The sequence below is a fragment of the Hylobates moloch genome, unplaced genomic scaffold (assembly GCF_009828535.3).
Source record: "Hylobates moloch isolate HMO894 unplaced genomic scaffold, HMol_V3 SCAFFOLD_16, whole genome shotgun sequence".
NCBI classification, from domain to species: domain Eukaryota; kingdom Metazoa; phylum Chordata; class Mammalia; order Primates; family Hylobatidae; genus Hylobates; species Hylobates moloch.
In genome coordinates this window covers 10,430,705-10,454,945 of record NW_026652291.1, presented here as the reverse complement: position 1 = coordinate 10,454,945, position 24,241 = coordinate 10,430,705, and the positions used below count along the sequence as shown (strand labels likewise).

Here is a 24,241-nt window from a genome sequence, read left to right as displayed (position 1 = left end):
CCTCTGGCTACAAAGAACATTCTCATGAAACTGAATGAGTCTCTCTTGGTGTCTGGGTGAAAGGCATATGCAAAATTCTAGTATTCTTACAACACTTTAAAGCTTGAAACTGTTTCAAAATAAAAGGTTACAAAGAAAATCTTATACTTGCTCTTTTGTCTCTGAATAGAAATTATCCTGATATATAATCCAGGAATGCATCTGCTCTTCTTAGCTCTTAGAAATTTTATTATCAGCTCTGGACAAAGTAAATTACAATGTACCCAAAAATATAAATTAGTTTATCACAATCTTACTTTATTGCTAGGGGAAAATTCAACATTACCCAATGGTTATGGCACAAAACAAAAAATTTCAGGATTTAGAAAAAAATTGGTGAGAATTATAAAATTAAATTAAACCTAATTTAAAATGCCTTCATTATGTTGGCCTTGCCAAGGAATACTGAACTTTTATTGCTGCACGACACTGTTTTTGCCTTTTGATTAAAAAAAAATGAAAAAAAGTAACTTTTCTTTATCGAAAATATGGCAAGTCTAAGTGAAGACTGGTAACCGCAAAATGTAAACAATACAAAATGTACAGGTTTAGACTTAAACTGTTCAACATTCCCAGGTTTTCCACACAAATGATATGATGCCATACCTATTGATGTGTCCAATGGCCGTGTTGATTGTGACTCGTGGACCACCATCGTCAGGCCTCAACACATATGGTGGGAAAACGTCATCATCATCCATGACAGGATCAATGTCAGTCTCACCAGTATCAACCGACTTGGAACACTTGTTTCTCAAGATCTGAACATTTAAAAAACAGAACTTATGATGAAAACACATCTTCTTTGCCGAATGCTGTCTGCCTCTGTACCTACAGAAAAAAAACTCTTGAAAATCTCTCTCTCTCCTAAACATACTTCAATACTCCAAAGTCACCTGCTGCAGACACCTTCTTCCAATGAATCCCTCCTAGTTCCAATCATATGGAGACCCTTACCGTATGGTACCAAGTCTATACTGTACCGTGCCTACACAGACACACACACACAGGTGACTGTCAGTCCTTCTGAATGTAACTACCATGTCATCATTTTCCAATCACTCAATAACTTAAGCAGTCAACAGTTACTGTCCATATTTGCAATGCAATTTCCCATTCATCCCCAATAACATATGTGATGATCATTTTCACTGTTATCTTATTGTGCCCTTTCAAACACTTTGTATAACACTGCTGGGTCTTTGTAATCATTCTCAACTTCCTTACAATGTACACAGGGTACACCTCTTTTGAGATTATTGCCTGTAGATAAAACTCATTATCTGTTTCTGTGGATACAAAGAATAACAAAGAAACCATATTAATTTTTTTTCCCGAACTGCCAGCACATGTTAATCTGCTGATCTTACCTTTTCAATAGCTTTGTAGGTTTTAAGGTCTTCTTCAAAACTTTTTATTTTGTCTGTATCCGCTAACATTATATAATTAGAGATAGGTGCCCTTGCTCTTCCTTTAGATTGAACATAGGATCGATATTCTGTGGGCAAATCAAAACGAACCACCAAGTTGCATTTTGGTATATCAACACCCTCTTCTACAATACTTGTTGCAATAAGCAGGTTGGTCTCATGTGCTCGAAATTTCCTAAGTACCTGAAAAAAAAAATCCACCAAGAAAAGCACTTCTAAGAAAATTTCCAAAACAAACAAACAAACAAAAACATAGTAAAAGTAAATGACAACTGCCATTTCTGACACACATGCTCTTGGGCATTCTAAATCCTTAAGGCCAGGCTAAAGAAGATGACAGTATCACTGAAAACTCAGGAGGCATGAAAACATGGACAAAGAAACTGATTTAATGAGACTCTCCAATTCAGGATAAATTAAATGGTAACATAAGCTAGTTTTCAGACAGTTAGATCTATCAGACCGGCTCCTGGACTCTCCAAATTTGGAAATTATCAAAAAGCTACAATGTAGAAAAGGCCTTCAACAGGAATTATTCTGCTAATTTTAAGTTAAATAATAAACTTTAAATAGGTTTTTGTGTACAAGCCAGCAACATGGCATTAGGTTTTAGCATCTTTACAATGCTGTTTCCTGTATTAAGACCTTACAAAGCACAAAAATATATAAGCTAAAATCTATAAAATATAGTGCTGTTTTTTTTTTAAGAATTCAAACAAAATAGGCCTTTAAATGAAAAAAAGAAAACACTTTCTAGGAAAAGATTTCAGTTTGTTAATTCATAGTCATATGGAATGTCCAAGAGTTAAGGTCATACATGCTTTGTCTTTCCATGAAATGCAGTTGTGTGACATCAATCCAATCACAGAAAATAAGTTGGTTGATGGCAACTAAGGCATAAAATTGGTTTGCCAGATAGCTATTCTAATTCTGAGCATATAAATCACTATACAGCTACCTCATGGGGACAGCTGGTCTAATATATGAAGAAGTATTCTATAATACAAAAAATAATAATAATTCTGGGGAACTATGAAAAAAGGGAGGAGACCCTGTGGGCACTTTGTCTGTATATGTCCTGAAAACTGTTATTGTACACTTATTTTGATTTAAGTTACCTCTTCCTGTTTTCTGAATTCTGCTTCCATCTGTTTGTTGCGAGGCTGATTCTTCCCAATGCCATGTCCAGTTATAAAATTGCTACTGATATAAGCCAGCTCTGGATCTTGTTTGCCAGCTTCCTTTATCAATCTAAGAAAATTATACACATTTGAAAGTTAAATGTTGCTGAGAGAAAATAAACTTTTGTTTTTAAAGCCTCCTTTAAAATGGAAGTACATGCATTTTTTGCCAACATACCTAACAAAACGGTCTTGGTCCTTTTTTCCCAACTTGCTTAAACAGAAGTCACTGTCACTCTTCACCACATAGATCTGTGGACCAAGTACTTATAATGCCAAATACAAGATTGGTTTGTACTGACAAATGAAATGGTCACGTTACCTCCAACAGCTGATTTGGCGACGGTGACTTAATAGAAATGTGGCCCAGGATGAGACTGAGCTAGTCAGAGAGAAACATGGATCCTCATAGATCTTGGCCTCGGGACAGGACGTCCAATGAAAAAAGCTCAACTCATCCCTCTACCAGTTCCACTCACTCCTCTCTCAACTCAACACCCTTCTCTAGACCACGCACAGCTTGAGCTGCAGGCCCTACTGTGCTTATACAGAAAGGACCAGTGAGCCCAACATCAAAGGAAACCTTCACCCCCCACAAATGTGACAAGAGTTCCAGCTGCGATTTCTTTTCCTCTTATCCTACCACCTGATACCATTAGAAGCAGAGCCCATGGGAAAGAAATGTTGTATCCTCTCAATTCCTGATGCTTTCTTGTCCCCAGGCCACTGACCAAAATTCTGCACAGCATAATACAGGGCACAGAAATGGCAAGGCATCCCCACCCTTCCCTGTCATGAAAGAGGAGATTCCTGAGCTCTGTCTCTCTTCCTGCCTGCTCCTCTGTATTAACCCAGAGTGCCTGTAACTGAAAGCTGGCCTTCTAGCTAAGAAATGGCAAAGAGCTACAGGACGGGATCACATTACACAGGTGCAGAAGGTTAACAGTTAGTGCTGCCATTACAGCTATTTTGGAAATATCCACATTCAAAAAACTCAGCACACGGGATAAATGGTTCCACACCTGATATAAGCGATTCCACATGGTTTCTCTGAAGTCATACTACATAGTATAAATTCCAAATAGAAAATTGCATTTTTAAGTCAAATCATTCTTTTTAAAAAAAATACATGAAACAGACTAATAATAAAGAGCTGGAAGTGGCCATCTAGAATCTCTCTTGATCCCAATCGGCACAACACTTGCGTGTCTAGGTTAGTTTGGGAGTCTACAAACTACAGCTTGTAGTTCAAGTTCTACAGTTCAAGTACTTAAATATTCAGAATCAGAGGCTTCCTTATTATGTTCCAAAGTGTGTTTAATTATTTTAATAAACTTAAGATGTAACAGAAAGCAGTGTTACATGCAAACAAATAACATGCCCAAAAGTCTAAAATACAAAATAAATCACCTTAGAAATAATACATACTTCCAAATTTTATATAAATAAGCATCAATTTGAATAGAATAGAGATTTAGAATGTGTTTTAAGTTACTGTTAATTAGGCAAAGAATGTATTTTACTTTGCCAAAATTATAAATTATCCATCTGGCAGACTTCAATTAGCTAAGAAACAGAGGCAACAACAGTCAATTCATTTTTCCTTAATGAAACCCACATCAAAACCACAGAGAACAGAAGAGACAACAGGCACAATAAATAAAATCTCTTGTAAGCAATAATTACATGGGATATACCTATGCTAATAATGCTTAGAAAGAAAAATGTATTTCTCTACTTGGTGAATCTTGGCCATGCCTAACCAGTACCCAGGACAAAGCTACAGGCTTCAGGGAAAACAAAGCCAGGCAGTCACATGTGAACTCCCAGAGGACAATGGACAGTGCAAACTGCTTAAGGAGTTCGTAACACCACAGAAAAAATAAGACAAAGTATTATTTGTTTCTTTTGGTTTTTACACTGAGTTTATATAAGCTGTTCACCAGCAAGCTGTTTGATAAAGTAAGTACACTGTTCCCTAATGCACAGTGTTTCTGAAATGATCTGCAGCAAAGAACCAGCTTTTCTTTTTAAATTTCCAATCCATCAGAGACAGTTTTGTAGAATTTCATAAAAGTGAACGACTAAGAAAATGAAATTTAAAAAGCATTAAAATTCAAGCATCAATTTTATTGTATTCAGCAGATATAAAATTACTGTCAAACTGCTCTAAGAGTTTCTAAATGCTTCTTCTCAATCTCTGTACTTAACTCATGATATAGGTAAAGTCTGGCGCCAGTTTATAGCCTACACTTTGTGTGTATATGTACATCTAATTCTCCCCAATTAGAATGAAAATAACATAATCAAAAATAGGAAATATGTATGGTAGCTTCAGAAAACTAATAGATGTATTACAGAAAATTGTGATCTGAATAAACATGCTAACTAATGCAGACAACCATAAGAGGAGAAGAAATTCAAAGATATAAACACATTATTTGAAATTTCTGCCAGGTTATTGAAATACATTATCAACAATTCCTTTAACAGTATCCCTTACTCCTTATACTTTCTTGTCAATGTGGAGAAAACCAAATATAATTCCTCTATGATCTCACTAAAAAAAAGATCACTGACAGTTACATAATAGCATACTGATACTGCACTCCCCAGATGCGTGCATAAGCGGCTGAAGAATTAGCATCTACTGTGTGCCAGCTGATAAAACTGCCATTTTTAATACAAAGTCTCTTACCAACAAGCCAGTAAGAGAGGGAGGTATTATTTCCATTTTACGAATGAACATACTGAAACTTTTAAAAGTTAAATAACTTTCACAAAATATACATCCAAAAAGTGGGTAGAAAAGAAACCAAGTCTCCTTGGCAAAATGGCTGATTCTAGGGCCAGGCAGGGAGAAATACAAGAGCCCAGAGCACCCTGTGGTATCACAAAGAAAGTGCTCAAAAACAAAAGGATGAGGGTATGTCAAAGGGACACGGGAGCTAACCTCAAAGAGCTCCCAGTGGCCACAGTTGGAACAATTTGAGCAACAAATAAATAACATAGTATTGGATTATGGCCCAAAGTATAAAATAAACATGAAACCACCAGTTGAAATACATGATTCAATTAACAAATATAAGTAGATAGTTACATAAAAAGGATAAACTAGTTTTCCTTACAGAAGAATTCCAAATATATATAGATATATCCCTCTCCAGCAAGTGGAGATTAATCCCTCCATACCAGGGTGGGCTAGACTTGGAGACTTCCTTCCAAACAGAGTAAGAAAAGGGAAAAAGTGTAACTTTACAGTAGAGAAAGCAGACAAACACGATCACAATCCATTGATGAAGTTGAACATGATGAGTGACGTTTCGTGGTTGATGAGAGCCCCCTGATATAATGTGACTAGGAGAGCAGGTCACCTCCATGGTACCCTTCCATATCCGATCACCCCAGTCCAACCCCGAGAACATAAGAAAAACCCAAATGGAGGGGCATTCACCAAATACCTGACCTGTACTCCTGAAGACTGTCAAGGTCATCAAAAACAAGACGGAAACTGCGAAAACTGTGACAGACCAAAGGAAACTGGGTAGACACTGACAACTAAATGTGATATGACACCTTGGATTAAAGAAGACATTATCCCTTACTGTCTAGTGGTTAGAAAAAAATAAAAATATATTTTTTTAAAAAGATGACATTAGTAGAAAAGCTGTCAAAATCCAAATAAAGTCTGGAGTTAATAGTAATGGGCCAATGTTTCCCTAGTTGTGACAAACACTGACACGAGATAACATCAATGGGGGAAACTAAGTGAGGGGCATATGAGAACTCTCTGTACCATTTTTCCAACTTTTCTGTAAATCTCAAATTATTCCAAAATAAAAAGTTATTAGGAAAAAAAGGGGGAGGGGTAGAGATGGGATGTGAACCCAGGTTTGTCCAATGCCAATATCACAAAATACTAGTATATTACACGGTGAAAAGAACACTAGACTCGAGACTGGAAGCCATTTTCTGCCACTTGATATGTGTGTAATTTGGGGAAGGTCACACACTGATGCTTGTTTTCTTCCTCTGTAATATGGAAAGAACATCTACTTTCCTCCCCCATGGAGTGTTGTGTATATGTCTTAAATATATATAAAAGTAACTTATAAACCCCTATGTAAATATAAGGTACAAAGAAACCCATAAACATAAGACTGTGCACATACCTACACTACATATAGAAGTGGCTGTGATTTATTTTTTTTAATTAGGAGAGTAGAAAACTGCATGTACATTACAATAGCTTATATGCCCATGAAACTATTCACTATAGAAGGGTTTTTCCTCCCATTAAATTGATGGAAGGAAAGAATCTGGATTTCAGGAAGTTTTTCTAAGCTTATTAAAAAGCTTACTGGAACAAGACCTCTATTGTATATTTAATTAGCTGCTCATAAAGTCAACCCTCAGACCACTCTTGATTCATCATACAGCACTAAGTTCCAGTCACATTTTATGAAAGTTGATCACAATTAATCTGATCCTTAAAGTCAATAGGAAGTAACTGACTGATTCTGGATAAACCTTTTCAGGCTAATATTCCTACAATAAAAACTGGCACATCTTTACCTAAAAATACATGCAGAAAACAGGGGGAAGGCAGAATATACACCCCCATTTCTTCTCTCCAAGCCCCAGAAAATTTATTTAATCCTTATACAATCCTAAATGGAGATGGGGAGTATGTCCACAACTAGGCTTACAACTGCGCCAGCATTAAACTTTTTTGACTCCCAAAATGCTTTTTCCCTGCTCTAAGAAATAATCCCTCCTTAGTCACGCTCTCCCAGGTCCGTCTCCTGGCAATCTTCCTGCTGTAAAGCACCGGTTTTTAGTGTTCTGTGATGCCCAGGGGCATTACTATGATAGAATTGGAAACTAGGAGTCAGGATATTAGGATTCTAGAATTGTCCCTGCCATTGACTAGCAATTTAACTTACAGCAAATCACTCTCTCTCGAGGCTCTGTCTCATTTTTACAAAAATAAGTGGGTTGGATTAGATAGTGAGGTCCCCTTCCAATCTTCAAATTCTGATTTAAATGTAATTTTGTCCCTAAAGAAATTTTCCTTTGTATTCATCAGAAGGATCAGGCTCAATGACTATGAAAATTACCAGACTAAAAACTGCCAGATGACGACCCTCGAGTCCAATTTCTTGTTACGCAAAAAAGTTTTTAAAACCCCTAAACATTCAGAAGCAGTTAAGCGCGCGCGCGCACACACACACACACACACACACACACACACACACACACACACACACACAGAAAGAAAGAAAGAAAAAGAAAAAAAAAATCCCAAATTACCTTAGGAAGCAAAGCTTAGTTTCTCCTAAGAGATCACTACTCGCAGAAAAGTTAGGGATCAACTGTGGCCAATTAACGGATCTCATAGAAGAGTAAATTGATTTAAGTACAAAATAAGGACCTTTTTTGGCAGAAAAAAGTAAGAGTATCTATCCACAAACCAAAAGGACCATACATTAAGTGACCATCTGACAGAAATCTGAAGTATAGCTCCCTGGCTGGTTCTGAATTAGAAAAAAAATCTTTCATTGAAGAAGGGAGAAAGAGTAGGAATCCACAGCCTAAAATTTGGATTCAATATCACCTTTGCTAATAGTCTTAGAACTTTCCCCCACATTCTTATTCTCTTCTGATTCACAAAATTTTAATATGCAGTCTATGAACCAACCCAAAATAAATTCAATTGTTCTAAACTTTTTGCACTATGGCCTTGAAAACTTTATTTTTTGAAACAAGGTCTGGCTCTACTGCCCAGGCTGGAGTGCGGTGGCGCCATCTCAGCTCACTGCAAGCTCTGCCTCCCAGGCTCAACCCATCTTCCCACCACAGCCTCCCGAGTAGCTGGGACTACAGGCATACACCACCACTGGCTAATTTTTGTATTTTTTCTAGAGACAGGGTTTCGCCCTGTTGCCCCTTGCAAACTCAAACAATCTACCTGCCTCTGGCTCCCAAAGTGCTGGAATTACAGGCACAACCCATCACGCCCAACCTAGCCTTGAAAAGTTGAATCCATATTTTTAAGAGAAAAAAATCAACATTAAAAAATTAGTCATGATACCCAGATAAAATTTATCCTAAGACTACCTGAGGGGAACACTTGGTGTGAAATGCTTAACACAATGTCTAACACATAGTTAAGGATTAATAAATATCTGAATTGAATCTAAAATTGAATATAAAACAATGCTTTACTTAAATGTATACTGATTTTTTTAAAGACCATACTTGTCCTCCATTTTAGGTAGATTAGAATAGATTAGCATCCTTTAAGAAAAAAAATATCAGCCATATGAAAAACAACCTTCTGGAAAACATCCTCTCTGTCAATCCCAGGACAGCATGACGTATCAGCAATGATGGCGCCAAGTCAAGGACACTTACATAACCCTTATGCTAGCTCTTACAGTTGCTGTAGCACATCGCATCACAACACAGGATGCCTCCCTGTTCCCATGTGAAAGGAGTCAACTTAGAGATTTACCTGTTTAAGACAACTGCTGTATATCTTCTTTCCACAAAAATAATTCCGCACAAAATGTTGGTAAAAGGAGAAGGAAAATTTGTCTCTGGCTTCTCTTTTTCTTCAATTTCTTCATCCTCATCATCATCCTCAGAATCACTCCATGACACATAATTATCCTGATTTCTATTATTATACCACTCAACGCTTTCAAACTGTTGTCGCTCATATGGTTTATATTTGCGTAAGATTTCGAGCAGTTTGATTACTTTAGGAGTTACAAATTTCAGGTCAAGTGAGGCAGGTGAGAAGTGCTCTTCACATAGTGCATGTATTTTCCTTAGGAAAGTGTCTGTAAACAATAAAAATTTCCTGTGCAGCTCCTCTTGCTCATGTTTGATGTATTTCTGTAGTTCTCTTACCATCATTCCAGCTACTTTATCTGCACACCAGGGTCCCAGAACTACCAATACGGCACGACAGTCTGATAGTATCTACAAAAAAAAGAAAAGAAAAAACCTAATGCCAAATAATAATAATTTAGCATTTTCATATGGGGTTTAACTGGGATTTCAGTTGTTCTCAAATGGCTCCTTAAATGTAACCCAGCCTTACATTAAGTCCCTGAAGGTGGGGGGAGAGGCCACTAGTCTTTTCAAGCTCATTTCGTATGCATATGCCTAGAACCATCTCCTTTTTTCAATAAAATAATCCAACAGAAATTAAAAGATGCAATTGTATGAGGTTAATGAAGCTTATTTTTAGATCTGTAATTAGTTAGAACTATACCTGAGTCATTTACCTCCTGCCAAATTACATAAAATTTATGTAGCGCAGTAATTTAACTTTAGGCATCAGGGAAGAGCAGTACAGTTTTCCTTGAACTTTATGTACAATATTTTCCAGCATTATATGTTTTCCACTATACTGACTAGAAACTGTGGATGAATTTTGGTCGATCTACAGTCAGCACCTCTGGATGCCACGGTGAGATTGTTGTAAAAATACTGCACAGCTGTCTCTATTATCATTTTTCTTTCTTTCGTTCTAAACAGTAGGAAAAGCCTTTATTGCTTGGAAGTGGAAAAGGAGCTAGGACAGCTGCACTGGGGCAGCCTCCACACACTCTGTCACAGTTCTCCAAAAGCCCCTGTTACCCGATTTCAATAAAAACACCACCACAAGGTCAGGGCTCCTCAACATTAACATCTCAGCTAAATTCAGACTCTGATCCTGGACCCTCCCAGAGCGCTGCATCTTGCAACTCTAACTGAGAGCCCAAAGTTAATCCATGGCCAGGGTGTAAATGAGGAATTGCGGAGGGAGGGGAGAGGGAGGGGGAAAAGGGAGGGGAGAGGGAGGGGGAGGGAAGACAGATGGGGGAGAAGAGGAAGAGGGGGAGGGAGGGGAGGTACAGAAAGAGGAGAGGAGAGAAAGAGAGAGAGAGGAAAAAAGACAGGAAAGAAAGGAAGAAAGAAAAGGAAAGAGGAAAGGAAAGGGAAGGGAAAAGGAAAGGAAGAAAGAATGCAAAGGTTGAGAAAAATGTGGGCACTGCTGCTCGAGAAGAAAATAATCATCAGGAGAGAAACTAAGACCCACATTTAATACAGTGTTAACATTCACAAATGGTTGCAAAGTTCTAGGACAGTGTTTCTCAAGCTTTAATGAATCAGATTACTGGAGGGCTTATCGAAATTCAAAACTGAAGACTCTGCAAAGAGTAAAATTCAGTCCTGAGGACCCCACCTAGATGCTGCTGCTGCTGATGTGGGGCCCACAATGGAAGGATCACTGTCCTAAGGGATCTCTTCTCAAAGCAGTACCACTCAGAGACAATAGGCTCATATCCAGTTACACACACTAGGAAACTGCGGAAGAATTTGTTTATTTCAAGGGTTTGAGCAGGAACTAACTCTTCTGACCAAAAAGAAACAAAAATTGGACTCACTCCTTATACTTAAATAACCATGACATGAATCCTAGCTCAGCTCCTTAAGTAAGGGAAGTCTACACTTAATATAAATGTGCACTGGGTAACAATGAACTCAACCTAATATGCTATACCTACTTGGTATATGTTTACCTGTTTCGAAATTAAAGTAGAATCTCTTTCTTTTGAATGTACGGATATATTACAATCATTGATAAAATCGAGTGCTTCTTCTAATTCCATCAGCAGTCTTTCATAAAGCCCACTTCTGTCAGTAAATGGTCCACAATCCACCACAATCTCACATGGCTGAGAAGTATACCTTTAACATAAGAAACAAAAGGTATCATCAATACCGCAGTAGTGAGAATGCAACTTAAAAAAAGTTTTTCAAAAAGCAAAAAGAAAGGGGATACAAAAAAAAAAGCCAGAATGTTAGCAGTGGGGTGAGATTTTAGGTGTTTAATTATTATTTTTCTATATTACCATATTTCTCAACAGTAAATAATGTATTTTATAAACCAGTAAAGTATTGTTTAAAAGATGTTTTCAAAAGGCAAGGGGAGAAGAGGGGAAAGAAAAGAATACAAATGAGCATCCACTGCATCCCCAAGCATTATGCGGGGAATTTACATACCTTCTAACTTAATCCACACACAGGGAGGATGATGAAGGAAATGAAGGTTCAAAGACATTACATGATTCTGTCTAAACAAAACTCAGGACTGCCTTCCTCTGAGGGCTCTTTCAGCCAAACCCTACTGCCTCCCTGAACACCTTTTGTTTCATTTCTAAAAAAACTCTACAGCATTATGATCCATTTACATGTCTAACTCCAAAAAGAAGCTTCCTAGTTTCAGTTTGTATATCTAATCAATATAAAAGGCAGGCTCACAACATGCCTTCCTAAAGTGGTACTCAAGTTTATCTGCACAGGTTGAGTGCCCTTATCTGAAAGGCTTTGGACCTGAACTGTTTTGGATTTCCAAAATTTTTCAGATTTTGGAATATTTGCATATAAATAATGAAGTACCTTGAGGATGGGACCCAAGTCTAAACATGAAATTCATTTATGTTTCATATACACCTTATAGCTTGAAGGTAATTTTACACAATATTTTTAAATAATGTGAATGAAACAGGTTTTGACCACAGTTTGGCTTCAATTCATCACAAGGTCAGATATGAAATGTTCTACTTGTGGCATCACACCAGCACTCAAAAGGTTTCAGATTTTGCAGCATTTTGAATTCTGTGTTTTCAGATTAGGGATGCTCAATCTGTACTATGTTTGCCTGTTAGGTCTCAAGAAATGACTACAGGGGCTGATATTCAAATAATTTTGCCAATAGATTTCATTATTATTACAGTTTGTTTTCCTTTTGTTTTTTAGGTTTAGACTTCCATCTTTTGCCCCCTTAGGTATTTGCCAGAATGAGGAACAAGGGTGTTCAAAATACTCATTGAAACTCAATCACTTCGCAGAAGCAGAAAGAAGAATGAGAAGACTGATCACGGGGAGTTTTATCATTCAATTTATCCATTTCCATATCTGTGTGAAATTTTTAATATTTGCAAATATCGCTTGTATTTTTAACATATTTTTAAATCCTCATAAGGAAAACTCCCGCAACTTTCATTCATTTCTAATATTATTCCTTGGGTCTTTTATGCCTTTCATAAAAAATGACCACCAGAATGGCACATAATATCCTAAAAGTATATATGATAATTTAAATAAGAAAAATAAATCTAGCAAAGACATATATACTATAGTTCTTATTTTTCTTAACCCAAAACAGAATTTATACTCAACCAAAGAGTCCTTATTTGCAGAATTAGGTAATGCTTATTCAACAGATTGCTTATCAGTTTTACTTACACACCCTACTACTTCTACTTCTCAGAAAACCTTTAGGCAATACAAGTGAAGCACTCTAACTCAGGTCAGAGAAAAGCACAAGCACAGCCTTCTACTTCTCCACCATAGTGTTGGCTCAAGAAGTCAGACACAGCACGTTCTAGAGGTCCTAAGATTTGTATTTCATATGGCATTTGAATACCTAAGTTTGATGGATCCCAAATATTACCTTTCCTTCTCACTCTCCAAAGAAAATTTTCCTAAAATTCTTACTGAATGCCAGGCACACTGCAGATTTTTCTATGTGTCAATGTAATTGATTATCAAAGAATCCCATGAAACCACTGTCAATGCCATTTGACAAGTTCAAGGAAATAAGTGACTCACTCAAGGTCACACAGCTTACAGTTAGTGGAGCTAGTATTCAAACCCACGTCTGACTCAACTCCACAACTTGAGAAATCAGTCTTTGCTACTTTTGTAACTGTCGTAAGAAACACCACTAGGTAATCTTTAGCCTTATTTAAGACTACATCTAGTAAGAATGGAAGGCTATTTTGACATAAATCAAATTCATTACATTTGAAAAGCCATTTTCCTAATTTGTAAAGGCTCCCTTCCACCAATTTAAGTTATGAAGGTTTTGTGTGTGTGTGTGCGCGTGTGTGTGTGCGCTTTTCAATGAAACTCAAAATAGTAGCCCTCTCAAAAGAGTCAAACCTAGAAATCACAAACAGCAACTTTCTCTGAAATCCACAACCCACTTTGAATACAATGGGGTATTTCCAAACATTTTAAAGTATACTGCTGAATTCTCTAAATAACTTAATGTTCTTTGAAAGCATCATGTAAGACATTTAGGTCAGAACAACAAAGCACACATATTGACAGCAAAAAAATACAAATTTACTGTCAAAGTTCCCAGTCCTTGGCAACAACAGCAAACAGGAAGAGCTGACACATAATCTCAAGGCAGAAATGCCTGTCTGCTACTCTCTGTGGAAACAAGGTTAGATTCTTGAACTCACAGGTAATGGTACTTATAGAGAATTCTTACTCTTGCCCATTCCTTTTTACTGCCATTTGTTCACTTAAATAGGTACTCTCTGCAAGGTACTACAAAAAACACCAAAGACTTAATATTGTTTTCAACTAATCTCATTAAAGCCGAGTCAATTGGAAGTGCATACCTGTCTAAGACCACCAGGTCAGTTGCAGTTTCAGCATTACTCTTAAGAATTTTCTCTAGTTTCTGAATCTTTTCTTCCAATTCCTCTGGATCACATTTCCCATTTAAAATGGAAGCAGTTAGTCCCAAAATGCGAGGACATGATGGACAATTTTCACAGAGCTAACATGATAAAAGATAACTGACAGTAAAGGCTTCATTTTGCAAGGCCATAACAAGAGAGACATCGCCATATTAAAACATATCAAAATCACTAACAAATAGTAAAAAAAGAATTTGGTGGAAATGCCACTATACCAAGGACAACATAAAATTACTCATAGAATTATTATAGTTTGTTTAAAAGATCTGTTTTTCAAAAAGGCTCAATTAGATACACTATGAAAATTATACAGAATTTATTATGATGTTTAAAAGTTTTAGATTTAAATGAACATTAACTTAATATTCATTCATTCATACACTGCAGCCAAACTCCCAATATTGATAACTAATATAATTGCTTTTGAAATCTAAAAAAAAAAAATCTGCATTTAACTAAATAGTTTACCAAGAATTACTAAGACTTAGGTCTAAAACTTACCTTCATAATTTCTCGATAGGGGTGGTCTAGGATTGCAAGATGACACTCATCAAACACCAAAAGGTTAATGTCTGACAGTGATAAGTAACCATTTTTCAAAACATTCAAGGCGACATAGCAAGTCATAATGAGAACCTAAAATAAAATCAACATCAGTAAACAAACAAGGCATTCACTGCCTGGATATACTTACATAAAATCAGATCATAGAGCCATTGTATCATAAGTGAGGATTAAGGAATTCATTAGTCAAAATTAAAACTAAAATACTAAATACATATAATTTTATACATCAGAACTAAGAAGGAAATCAGGAAAGCATGGGAAAAGAGTAGAGAAAAAATATCTTGATAATGGAAAGCATGTCTTGATGACAAATCTAAATTTACTTCAGGTTCTTAGATCCCCACAGCCATATTATGACTGATGAGATCTGTCAATTTAGGCAAATCACAAAACAATTCACACTTTTTATTTTTTTCTGTTGAACTGACATGGTTTTCTGGAAGAAAACCCAGACTAAATGTTATTTTTGTAGCCTATCATTATGTGGATATTTAAGTGCTTTATTAATGAGGACTTATCCCAGTATGTGAAGCACACTAGTAGGCTGGGCTGTTTCAGTCCAGTGAGGAAGTGCCTCTTAACCACTGTGTATCCCCCAATGACCAACACACCAAAAGCCCCAGTACATGCTGGCTACATGCAAACATGTAAGTTAGAGGAGCCTCCAGCACATGCTGGCTACATGGAAACATTCAGTTAGTGGAAGTCTCTGTCAAAGACCTAAACAGCTCAAGCAAGAAATTTCTCCAGTTCCAAGACATTTAACTCAAGAGTAAATTTTTTAAAGCACATCATCAGCAAGTTGGAAATAGGTCACAGGAATTTGTGTTTTTCAAGCAAGCAGATCACGCTGAAAGCTATTTCTTTTCTACAAAGTTAAGGGCAATAAAAATTAGTAATTTATTCGTTTTTTGTTTTTTGGGGGTTTTTTTGAGATGGAGTCTCACTGTCACCCGGGCTGGAGTGCAGTGGCGCAATCTCAGCTCGCTGCAAACTCCACCTTCTGGGTTCAAGCAATTCTCCTGTCTCAGCCTTCCGAGTAGCTAGGACTACAGGTGCACGCCACCACGCCCGGCTAATTTTTGTATTTTTAGTAGAGACAGGGTTTCATCATATTGGTCAGGCTGGTCTTGAACTCCTGACCTCAGGTGATCAACCCACCTCAGCCTCCCAAAGTGCTGGGATTACAGGCGTCAGCCACTGCACCCGGCCTTTATTTGGTTTTAAGGTAAGACTTACAATAAGATATAGTACATCAGGACTAGCTTCTAGGCTGATTAAGTACAGGAAATTACTTTTCAAACCTAAATCAGACAACCAAGGCTACAGATCATCTTACAAACCAAGTCAAGAACTTGTAGGGATTTATAAAGTGAAATTTCTCTACAAGTCTTACCTGGTGCTTAGTAAACTCTTGGTTCCATCTCTCTTTTGTCCAAGATGCATTTACTTCTAGGTTTGAGTATTCCCCAACCTTGAGATCTGAATGAGTTCTGACAGCTGACACTTGTTGAGCAACCTGGTTTGCTAATTACAAATATAATACTCCATGTAAATATGAGAAATCTTGCCTAGTTGGCTCTCTGGACTACTAATGATTAACAGTCTACAGAAATCCTTATTATTATATTAGACCTAACCAACAATGTTTTTGATAGCCTCTTTAAAACCACAGTTCCAAGGTTATCCTCCAAAAAAATGGCGCCTACTAGACTTGCCACCTCACTTTTTGTCACTCGCTTCAGAGAACCCTACACCACCTTTCTTCTTCATAGCTGATTTCCTCTAAGCCATCCTCCTGTTTTCTTCAATAAAATCAGATGGAAACAAGACAGTCTAACATGTATTTAAGGCATATAGTTAGTTATACTGAGACAACCTAAAAAAAGAGCAGTGACATGAATATATTAGTGCCCTACCAGCTTAGGTTCACATTTTGTATTTTTTATTTTTATATATAATCCAAGCATATAAAAAACCAGTATTTTAAACTCTTAACTGAATATCTAATTTCTAAGCAGCATGTAATTTCATTAATACAACTGATATAGCAAAATCGTAAGTACAAAAGTTAACTATCCATAATTAAGCACCTTTTGACATACTTGGTGAAGCTAAAACATCAAGAACAAAAATAAATGTAACAACTTAGATTATGTTCTAATGTACATATGTTCCAATACTTATGTTCCAAAAGCAATCCATTCAAACGAAATACAGAACCAGAACATTTAAGAGAAACACCAAGAAGAAACAGGACAAAACAATTTCTGCCAGAAGAGATTAAATGAGTACATTATCTGTCAAACTTTCTTCAATAATTTAACTTAAGAAACACAGAAAATCTGTTTAAACATAAAATCCCATCCAATTTCCCCTGCACAACTTGATAAAATAATTTTTTATTACCAGAGTTGACCAAGAACACCGTCCTTTTTCCATTTCTGCTGAAGTCTCCCCTGATCTGATAGGACAGCTCTTTAGTGAGTAGTACTGCAATAAATGTCTTCCCTGAGCCAGTGTTTAAACAGACGATGGTATTATGATCCAGAGCTGCTTCAAGCAGTTCAACCTAGAAACACGGTGAAAAAAAAGTTATGCACTTCTTACCTAAGTATAAAATTTATAAAATTGGATTTTATTTTAAATCAGGAAATTTCACTATTCTCTAAAATCGTCCTCCAATAAATTTACAAAAAACCCCCAGTCTACGTCTTTATATGAGAATAACTCAGAGGAATAAAATGTCTGCTATATACAGCTGTATTGTGTAAATATGTGTTGAAATGGCATTTACCGTTTCTTTAAGCATTATTTTTGTATACACAGAATACTTCTTTAGAATAACATGAATGACTAAACTTAAGAGTAATCGTGGTTCTGCCAGTTCATGGCTGAACATTTTCAAACTAATCTAGGTTCCTACCCAGCTCACTAGGACAGACACATCCAAGTGAGTATTAAGGAACAGTGAGGTTTTCAGAGGGGGAAAAAAGAAACTTCACAAATACAACTATCAAATCCAATTACCCAGCAGATGTTAGAAAAGAAAAGGACTATTAAGAATAAAAGTATTTTAAATGAGAAAATTAATCAGAAGTGGGAGGCCTGAAAGGGTAAATGAGTTTTATATAAGTTGTGTCAACTATATGCTAATGTATTCCATTTTAGTGAAGAATGCTCCAGTATTAGTGTTCGCATTAGTACCTGATATTTTCTTGGCGTATAAATGTTATCATGAATTGCTTCTTGTTGCCATGGCAGTCCAAAGAAAGGACCCATTGGTGAGGAAGCAGGGGTCATGAGCTGCAGGCCTGCCATGCTGAGGGGTTGCAAAGCAGGGCTTTTCATTCATCCAGTGTTTCTTTCATTGCATTTTTGTTCTAGCACAGCTTACTACAAAAGGGAAAAAGAATACCATTACACAACCATGCAGGGTTAAAAACAAAAGAAAGCACAGAAACAAGAGAAACATCAGAATATCATTCCTATGAGCCATTCAAACTCTTCCTATAATTGTTTTAGCTTTTTCTTGATCTAAGAGGATCATTTTAGGAGTCAAGCATTCTGTACCTTACCCAGTGATTCTACGCCTAGAAATTTGTCTTAAAGAATGAATCAAGCAACTGCACAAAGAGATGTACATGAATATTTGTTGTTGCATTATTACTTAAAAATAAGAAATAACTTTAAAATTTACTAGTAAAAAATAAGCTACATAAATTATGATATGACTATATAATGGAATACTTTGAATCCATTAAGATTATAACACATATCTATAGTTCCTGACATAGAACAATGTCCATAATAAACCTTTAAATGAAAATATGTACAGCATGATGCCTTGTTAAATATATGTACATATATAAAATATGTAAATATACACATAAATAAATTTTGAACATTCTTTGTATATTCTATGACGTTATTGATAAAATGATAATGTATGGAAGGCACTTAGCACTGTGCCTGCACCACGAAAGATTTAGACACCTGCTAAAATTGTCATTTTATCAATAGCCCATGAACATAGGCCTTTTTCTCAATTGACAATCTATTATAAATGCACAACTGACCAACTATTTAAATATGTATCTTTAAAATTATACATATTCTAGATAAATTAAAACAAATGACACCACTCTGTGAAATAAAAATTTTTTCATGGTATCTAAGCACTTTCTATATTTCATATAGTTTTTCCCACAGGTAAATCTGATTATGTAAAACGCTAAAAATGGAATCTTTAAAATTCCTGCCCTTCAAACAGAGGGTCAGGGATTCAAATATCTGTGTGAAAGCCTACCACTGGCTTTACTGTCAGCAGGACTTCCTCGCCCCACAGGAGGGAATTTCCTCTCTTGCACTGCTTTGGAGTGTTCATTGCTATTACTCTATGAAACTGGAAGAGATAATTCAACTCTCTGTTACTTAACAACCAAAACTTTTGAATCTCCTGACATGTTAAGTACAACACATGACTTAAGTTGTTGCAACTATTTCAACAAGAAGTCTCAAGTGTAGGGTCTCTTATACAGCACAATACTGAATTCTAATTTGAGAAATTAATTCTGTTGACAAGAATTCAACATTCAGCTACCATAAAGTACTATCTCAAGTAAGCAGTGCAGGGGCACCCCACTGCAGGAGCTGAGAGCCCAGTAAGACAGCACGTCTGTGGGCCTGACAGCACAATCACACTCATCATCTTTCTGGAAGGGAACAAGCAAAGTACCACAGAGTACTTTATGAGATAATATTAACCCATAATTTCCCTGGATCAAAGAGAACTATGTTCTTCATGAAAAATAATCTGCTAATTCTCTGCTGAATCAAAGCCCCAACAGCCATTCCTTTTACCCTAGTACCCAAGCCTAGTACCCACTTTCCCAAATTCAGCAAGCCCTCAGGACTTGCAGGCTCATCAGTTAAACTTTTTTCTTAATACAACTGCCAAGAACCCTATGTGGAAGTCTATTTTACCAAAATGTCTGAGATCAAGAGGCCACTCTGAAGGCCCAAGGCTAAGATCTGCGGGTCCCATCACTGACCTTCCCACCTGGAATCGACTCTTGTGATACCTCCACAATTCTCCTTCATGACTACAGACTGCATACTGTCTAGGACTATTCACCCTTAAGCCTGACCCTTCACTTTCACCAACCCAAATGCTAATCCTAGACTTATTAAAGACATGGTAGAAGGTACCAAGAAACAAGTCTAAGTTCTGATGATGGGTGAAAATATAAAACAAAGGAGAAGAGGGCCGTGATGTAAATACCCAACACATCTTCTCCTACTTCCAGAAACCAGGTATGTCCAGGAACCAGCAGCACCCCCTCCTCCCTACAACTGTCACCATTTCTTCTCATATAGATAACATTAGTAATAACAATAAATAACTCTAGAAAAATAGTCTAAAAATAAATTAGGAATGTTTTATTTTTTAAAGCTGGGGAGGGTATTCTTCAAAAACGTCAATGCCATAAAATACAAAGAAAAACTATGAAAATGTTCCAGATTAACAAAGACTATATGGATACACACGGACATAAAGATGGAAATAACAGACAGCGGGAACTCCAAAGGGAGGAAGGTGATAAAGGGGGACACGGTTGAAAAACTACCCATCGGGTACAATGTTCACTATTTGGGTAACATGTACACTTGAAGTCCAATTCCCACCAGTATGCAATATACCCGTGTAATAAACACACACACACGTACCCTCTGAAATCTAAAAGAAAAAAAAGAGACTACAAAGAAACATGACAACTACATGTAATACCTGAACTTAGACTGGATCCTATCTGAAAGAGAAAAATGCCATAAAGGACTTTTTTTTTTTTAATTAAAATGGACAATATTGGAGGTATACAGTGTGATGTTTTGACACACATATACGCAGAGAACTATTATGGTAAAACTAACTAACATATCCATCTCTTCACATAGCTACAATTTTTTGGTATGGTGAGAATTCTTCAGATCTACTCTCTCAGCAAATTCAAGTATTCCATACACTGTTATCTACTACAGACCCCATGTTGTATGCTGGATCTCATTCCATGTCACTGAAACTCATTCCATGTAACTGTAACTCTGTACCCTTTCACCAACATCTCCCCATTTTCCCCACATTCTACACCTTCTCTTTTACTCTGCTTGTAAGAATTCTACTTTTTTCAATTCCCATGTGGTATCACGCAGTATTTGGCTTTCTGTGCCTGGCTTATTATCCTTAGTATTACATCCTCCAGGTTCATCTGCATTTTTGCAAATGGCAGGATTTCCTTCTTTTCAGTGCTGAATAATATTCCTCCATGTGTGTTTGTGTATGTTTGTGTATCGCAATTTCTTTATCCATTCATTTGTTGATGGACACTTAAGATTGTTTCAATATTTTGGCTATTACGAATAATGCTGCAAAGAACATAAATAGTGACCTCATTCATAAAGGACATTATTGAATTCATTTTTAAAACGAGATAACAGCAATGTTAAAATTCCCTGAAGTTGATATAACTGACTGTGGCTACGTAAGACAATACCCTTATTGCTAGGAAATATACACAAGTATTTAGGGGTAAAGAGCTATGATACATGTAACCTATTCTCAAATGGTACACAAAAAGAAGTGGGGCAAAATAGGTACAGCACATATTTTTGTCCTATTATTCTTGCAACATAAATCTTTTTCTTCATTTTCTGCTCAAATATAAGTAAATACTTCATTCCTTTATGTATTCAAAAGCACAAGGACAGGTGATTCTGGCTAGCTCTCAAATACTCCATTTCCTCCACAGGTAATAGCCATGCTCAACTCTGCGTGGTCTCAGTCAAACAGTGGCTCACTGAAGTCTTCAAGGATCCAGTTTCTTTTTTTCCTTTTTTTTTTTTTTACCAAGACTGAGAATCACTCGATCACTCAGGCTGAGTGCAGTGGTGCAACGATGGCTCACTGCAGCCTCAACCTCACAAGTAGCTGGGACCACAGGTGAGCATTACCACAACTGGCTAATTTTTTAATTTTCTGTAGAGACAGGGTCTCGCTGTGCTGCCTAGGCTCTAGTTTCTTATTTTCTGCCATCTGCCAGTCACCCAAACCTAAGCTGATGGGCATACAACTTACCCTTGGCCAGAAGAATTGGTTCATGCTCACCCAACAGCAAAAAATTTAGGACTTTCATTTGATGGTTGAAGAGAAGCAGTTGTCTTTCTTTCCCTCTAAAGATGACTCATGAAATTATTAGCCCCATTTGCTGCTGCAATTACACTACACAGACCCATGAAAAGACCCAGCCTTACGATGAAAACAGCACTGCAGATGGCAAAAATAAAGAATCTGGGTCATTGATGACATCAATAAACTGCTGGATCAACCAACCTCAAAGCCCAGCCTAACAATGGACTTTCCCATTAACTGAGCCAACAAATTCCTTAACTATCCAAGCTAGCTTGAGTTGAACAGTCTGGGATAAAAGCAAACCAAATGACACTCTCTAAATCACTATTATCACTTCCTGTAAAAGGTATAAGTAGAAAAGAGAAGAGGAAAGCAAATAACAGATATGAGCAGAAAGGTAAGGAAAAAAGGAAAGAAGGGAAAGAAGAAGGAAAGAAGGAAAAAGGGAAAGGAAGGGAAAGGGGAAAAGGAAGGAAAAGGGAAAGAGGAAGAGGAAGGGGAAGGAAAAGGGGAAGGGGAAAGGAAAAGGGGAAGAGGAAGAGAAAGGGGAAAGAAAAAGGAAAATGGAAAGGGGAAGGGGAAGGGAAAGGGAAAAGAAAAAGGAAAAGGGGAAGGGAAAGGGGAAGGGGAAAGGAAAGAGGAAGGAAAAGGGAAGGAGGAAGGGGAAGGGGAAGGAAAAGGTAAAGGGGAAAGGGAAAGAAAAGGGGAAGGGAATAAGGAAGGGGAAGGAAAAGGTAAAGGGGAAAGGGAAAGAAAAAGGGGAAGAGAATAAGGAAGGGGAAGGAAAAGGGGAAGGGGAAAGGGGAAGGGGAAAGGGAAAGAAAAAGGGACGGGAATGGGGATAGGGAAGGGGAAGGGGAAGGAAAAGGGAAAGAAAAAGGGGAAGGGAACGGAGAAGGGGAAGGGAATGGAGAAGGGGAAGGGGAAGGGGAAAGGAAAAAAGTCAGGGAACAAAGCAGAAAGCCATCGGGCCACAAATATTGAGATAATGAACAAGTACTGCAGCCAGATCCCAAGCAAGGTGAAAAGCTTTGTTTGTAAGGGAAAAGTCAAGGGTCTTTAGACTCCAAGAAACCAGGGATGAGCTCTACCAAGAAGCTTCTTAGACTTTGAAAATTTTCTCTTTATTTGTCCTTAGGAATATTTTTTTCACTTTCTGCTATCAGTAAATTCTTTTTGAAACTGCAAAGCCACTTGTTTCGGAAACAAATTGAGGAAAAATCTGGACGGTTCTCCCTCGGCACAAGAGAGGGAGAGAGAGAGCGTTTCCCTGGCCTGCCTGTTTCCTCCTTCGCTCTCATAAAATCACAAAGGAGAAAACAGGCAGGGCAGGGAAGCTGGCCCAAGACCAACAAAGCCTCAATTCTATCTGGAAAATAAGCCCTAGACCTCCAGTGTTTCTCAGGCCCGGTTTCACCTCAAGACACCAACTTCACTCAGTGTGTGGATCCTATTCCTACAAACCAGCCGGTAAAGAGCTTGGAAAAGGAGGAGGTGCAAATTCACTCAGTGTCCAGCTTCTGTTCCTGGCATTTCAAAAGACAGAGATTTTTTTTTTTTTTCTTAGCAAACACAACATTTCTCATAAATGCCCTACCCCACCCTAAAACTTTCATAGGGTTTAGAAAAAATGATAGGTAGCTGGTTTCTAAGAATCAATCTGAGAATAAAAGCAAAAAAAAAATCAGAGAAATGAAAGGTATATACTTATCAACATTTAGGCTCTAAATAAAGAGAAAATAGATACATGATATAGTAAAAATAAATATAGAACAATAAAGAAATACAGAAATAACATCTATAACCAAAAATACCTGAAAAGATTAAGGTTTCTATCAGCTCTCACAAAAAACCATGTGTAAGAAAATAATACAAACTATTGGAAGGGAATTCATTAAAAAGTTGATATTTAAAAAGGAAATTAAGCAAAGCACTACCCTCTGTGATATCTAGTCCCAAATGTACTCTGAAAAGTACTGCCTCCTACTCATGACTGCCTGACCTCTGCCACCTGTAACCTTATGTTCAGATTATTCGCCGGGCTTAGAATGCTATCCTACTGCTGCCTCATCACCATTCACCAGCAATTCCCATAACAGAAGAGTAATCCTTGTTGGCTGAAAGCCTATAGCATATTATGCATCCTCCTTGACTGACCAACTGAAAGTGTTTAATCCTGTATTTCAATCCTATGTGCTCAATCCAAGTGATCCTAGCAGTTATACTACAGAGGCTTGGGGTATAGTCTTAATCCATAAAATGTACTTCTGCAATTTT

General features: G+C 37.1%; 1 protein-coding gene across 5 annotated transcripts in view; it reads right to left on the bottom strand.

Annotated features, from left to right (window-relative positions):
• Positions 1-24,241, bottom strand: part of DICER1 (dicer 1, ribonuclease III) — a 68,945-nt gene that overhangs the window by 28,752 nt on the left and 15,952 nt on the right. For 4 of the 5 annotated variants that reach the window (XM_032135136.2, XM_032135139.2, XM_032135140.2 and 1 more), the window contains 10 exons: positions 17,983-18,171; positions 17,185-17,347; positions 16,172-16,302; positions 14,710-14,844; positions 14,128-14,288; positions 11,230-11,398; positions 9,168-9,640; positions 2,588-2,720; positions 1,410-1,652; positions 646-800 (listed from right to left, as the gene is read on the bottom strand). In XM_032135136.2, coding sequence (XP_031991027.1) covers positions 646-800; positions 1,410-1,652; positions 2,588-2,720; positions 9,168-9,640; positions 11,230-11,398; positions 14,128-14,288; positions 14,710-14,844; positions 16,172-16,302; positions 17,185-17,347; positions 17,983-18,126 — 1,907 coding nt within the window. In that variant the 5' untranslated portion in view covers positions 18,127-18,171. Of the gene's footprint in view, positions 1-645; positions 801-1,409; positions 1,653-2,587; positions 2,721-2,828; positions 3,193-9,167; positions 9,641-11,229; positions 11,399-14,127; positions 14,289-14,709; positions 14,845-16,171; positions 16,303-17,184; positions 17,348-17,982; positions 18,172-24,241 lie in introns of those variants that run through there. The other variant, XM_058429930.1, reaches the window with a different exon arrangement.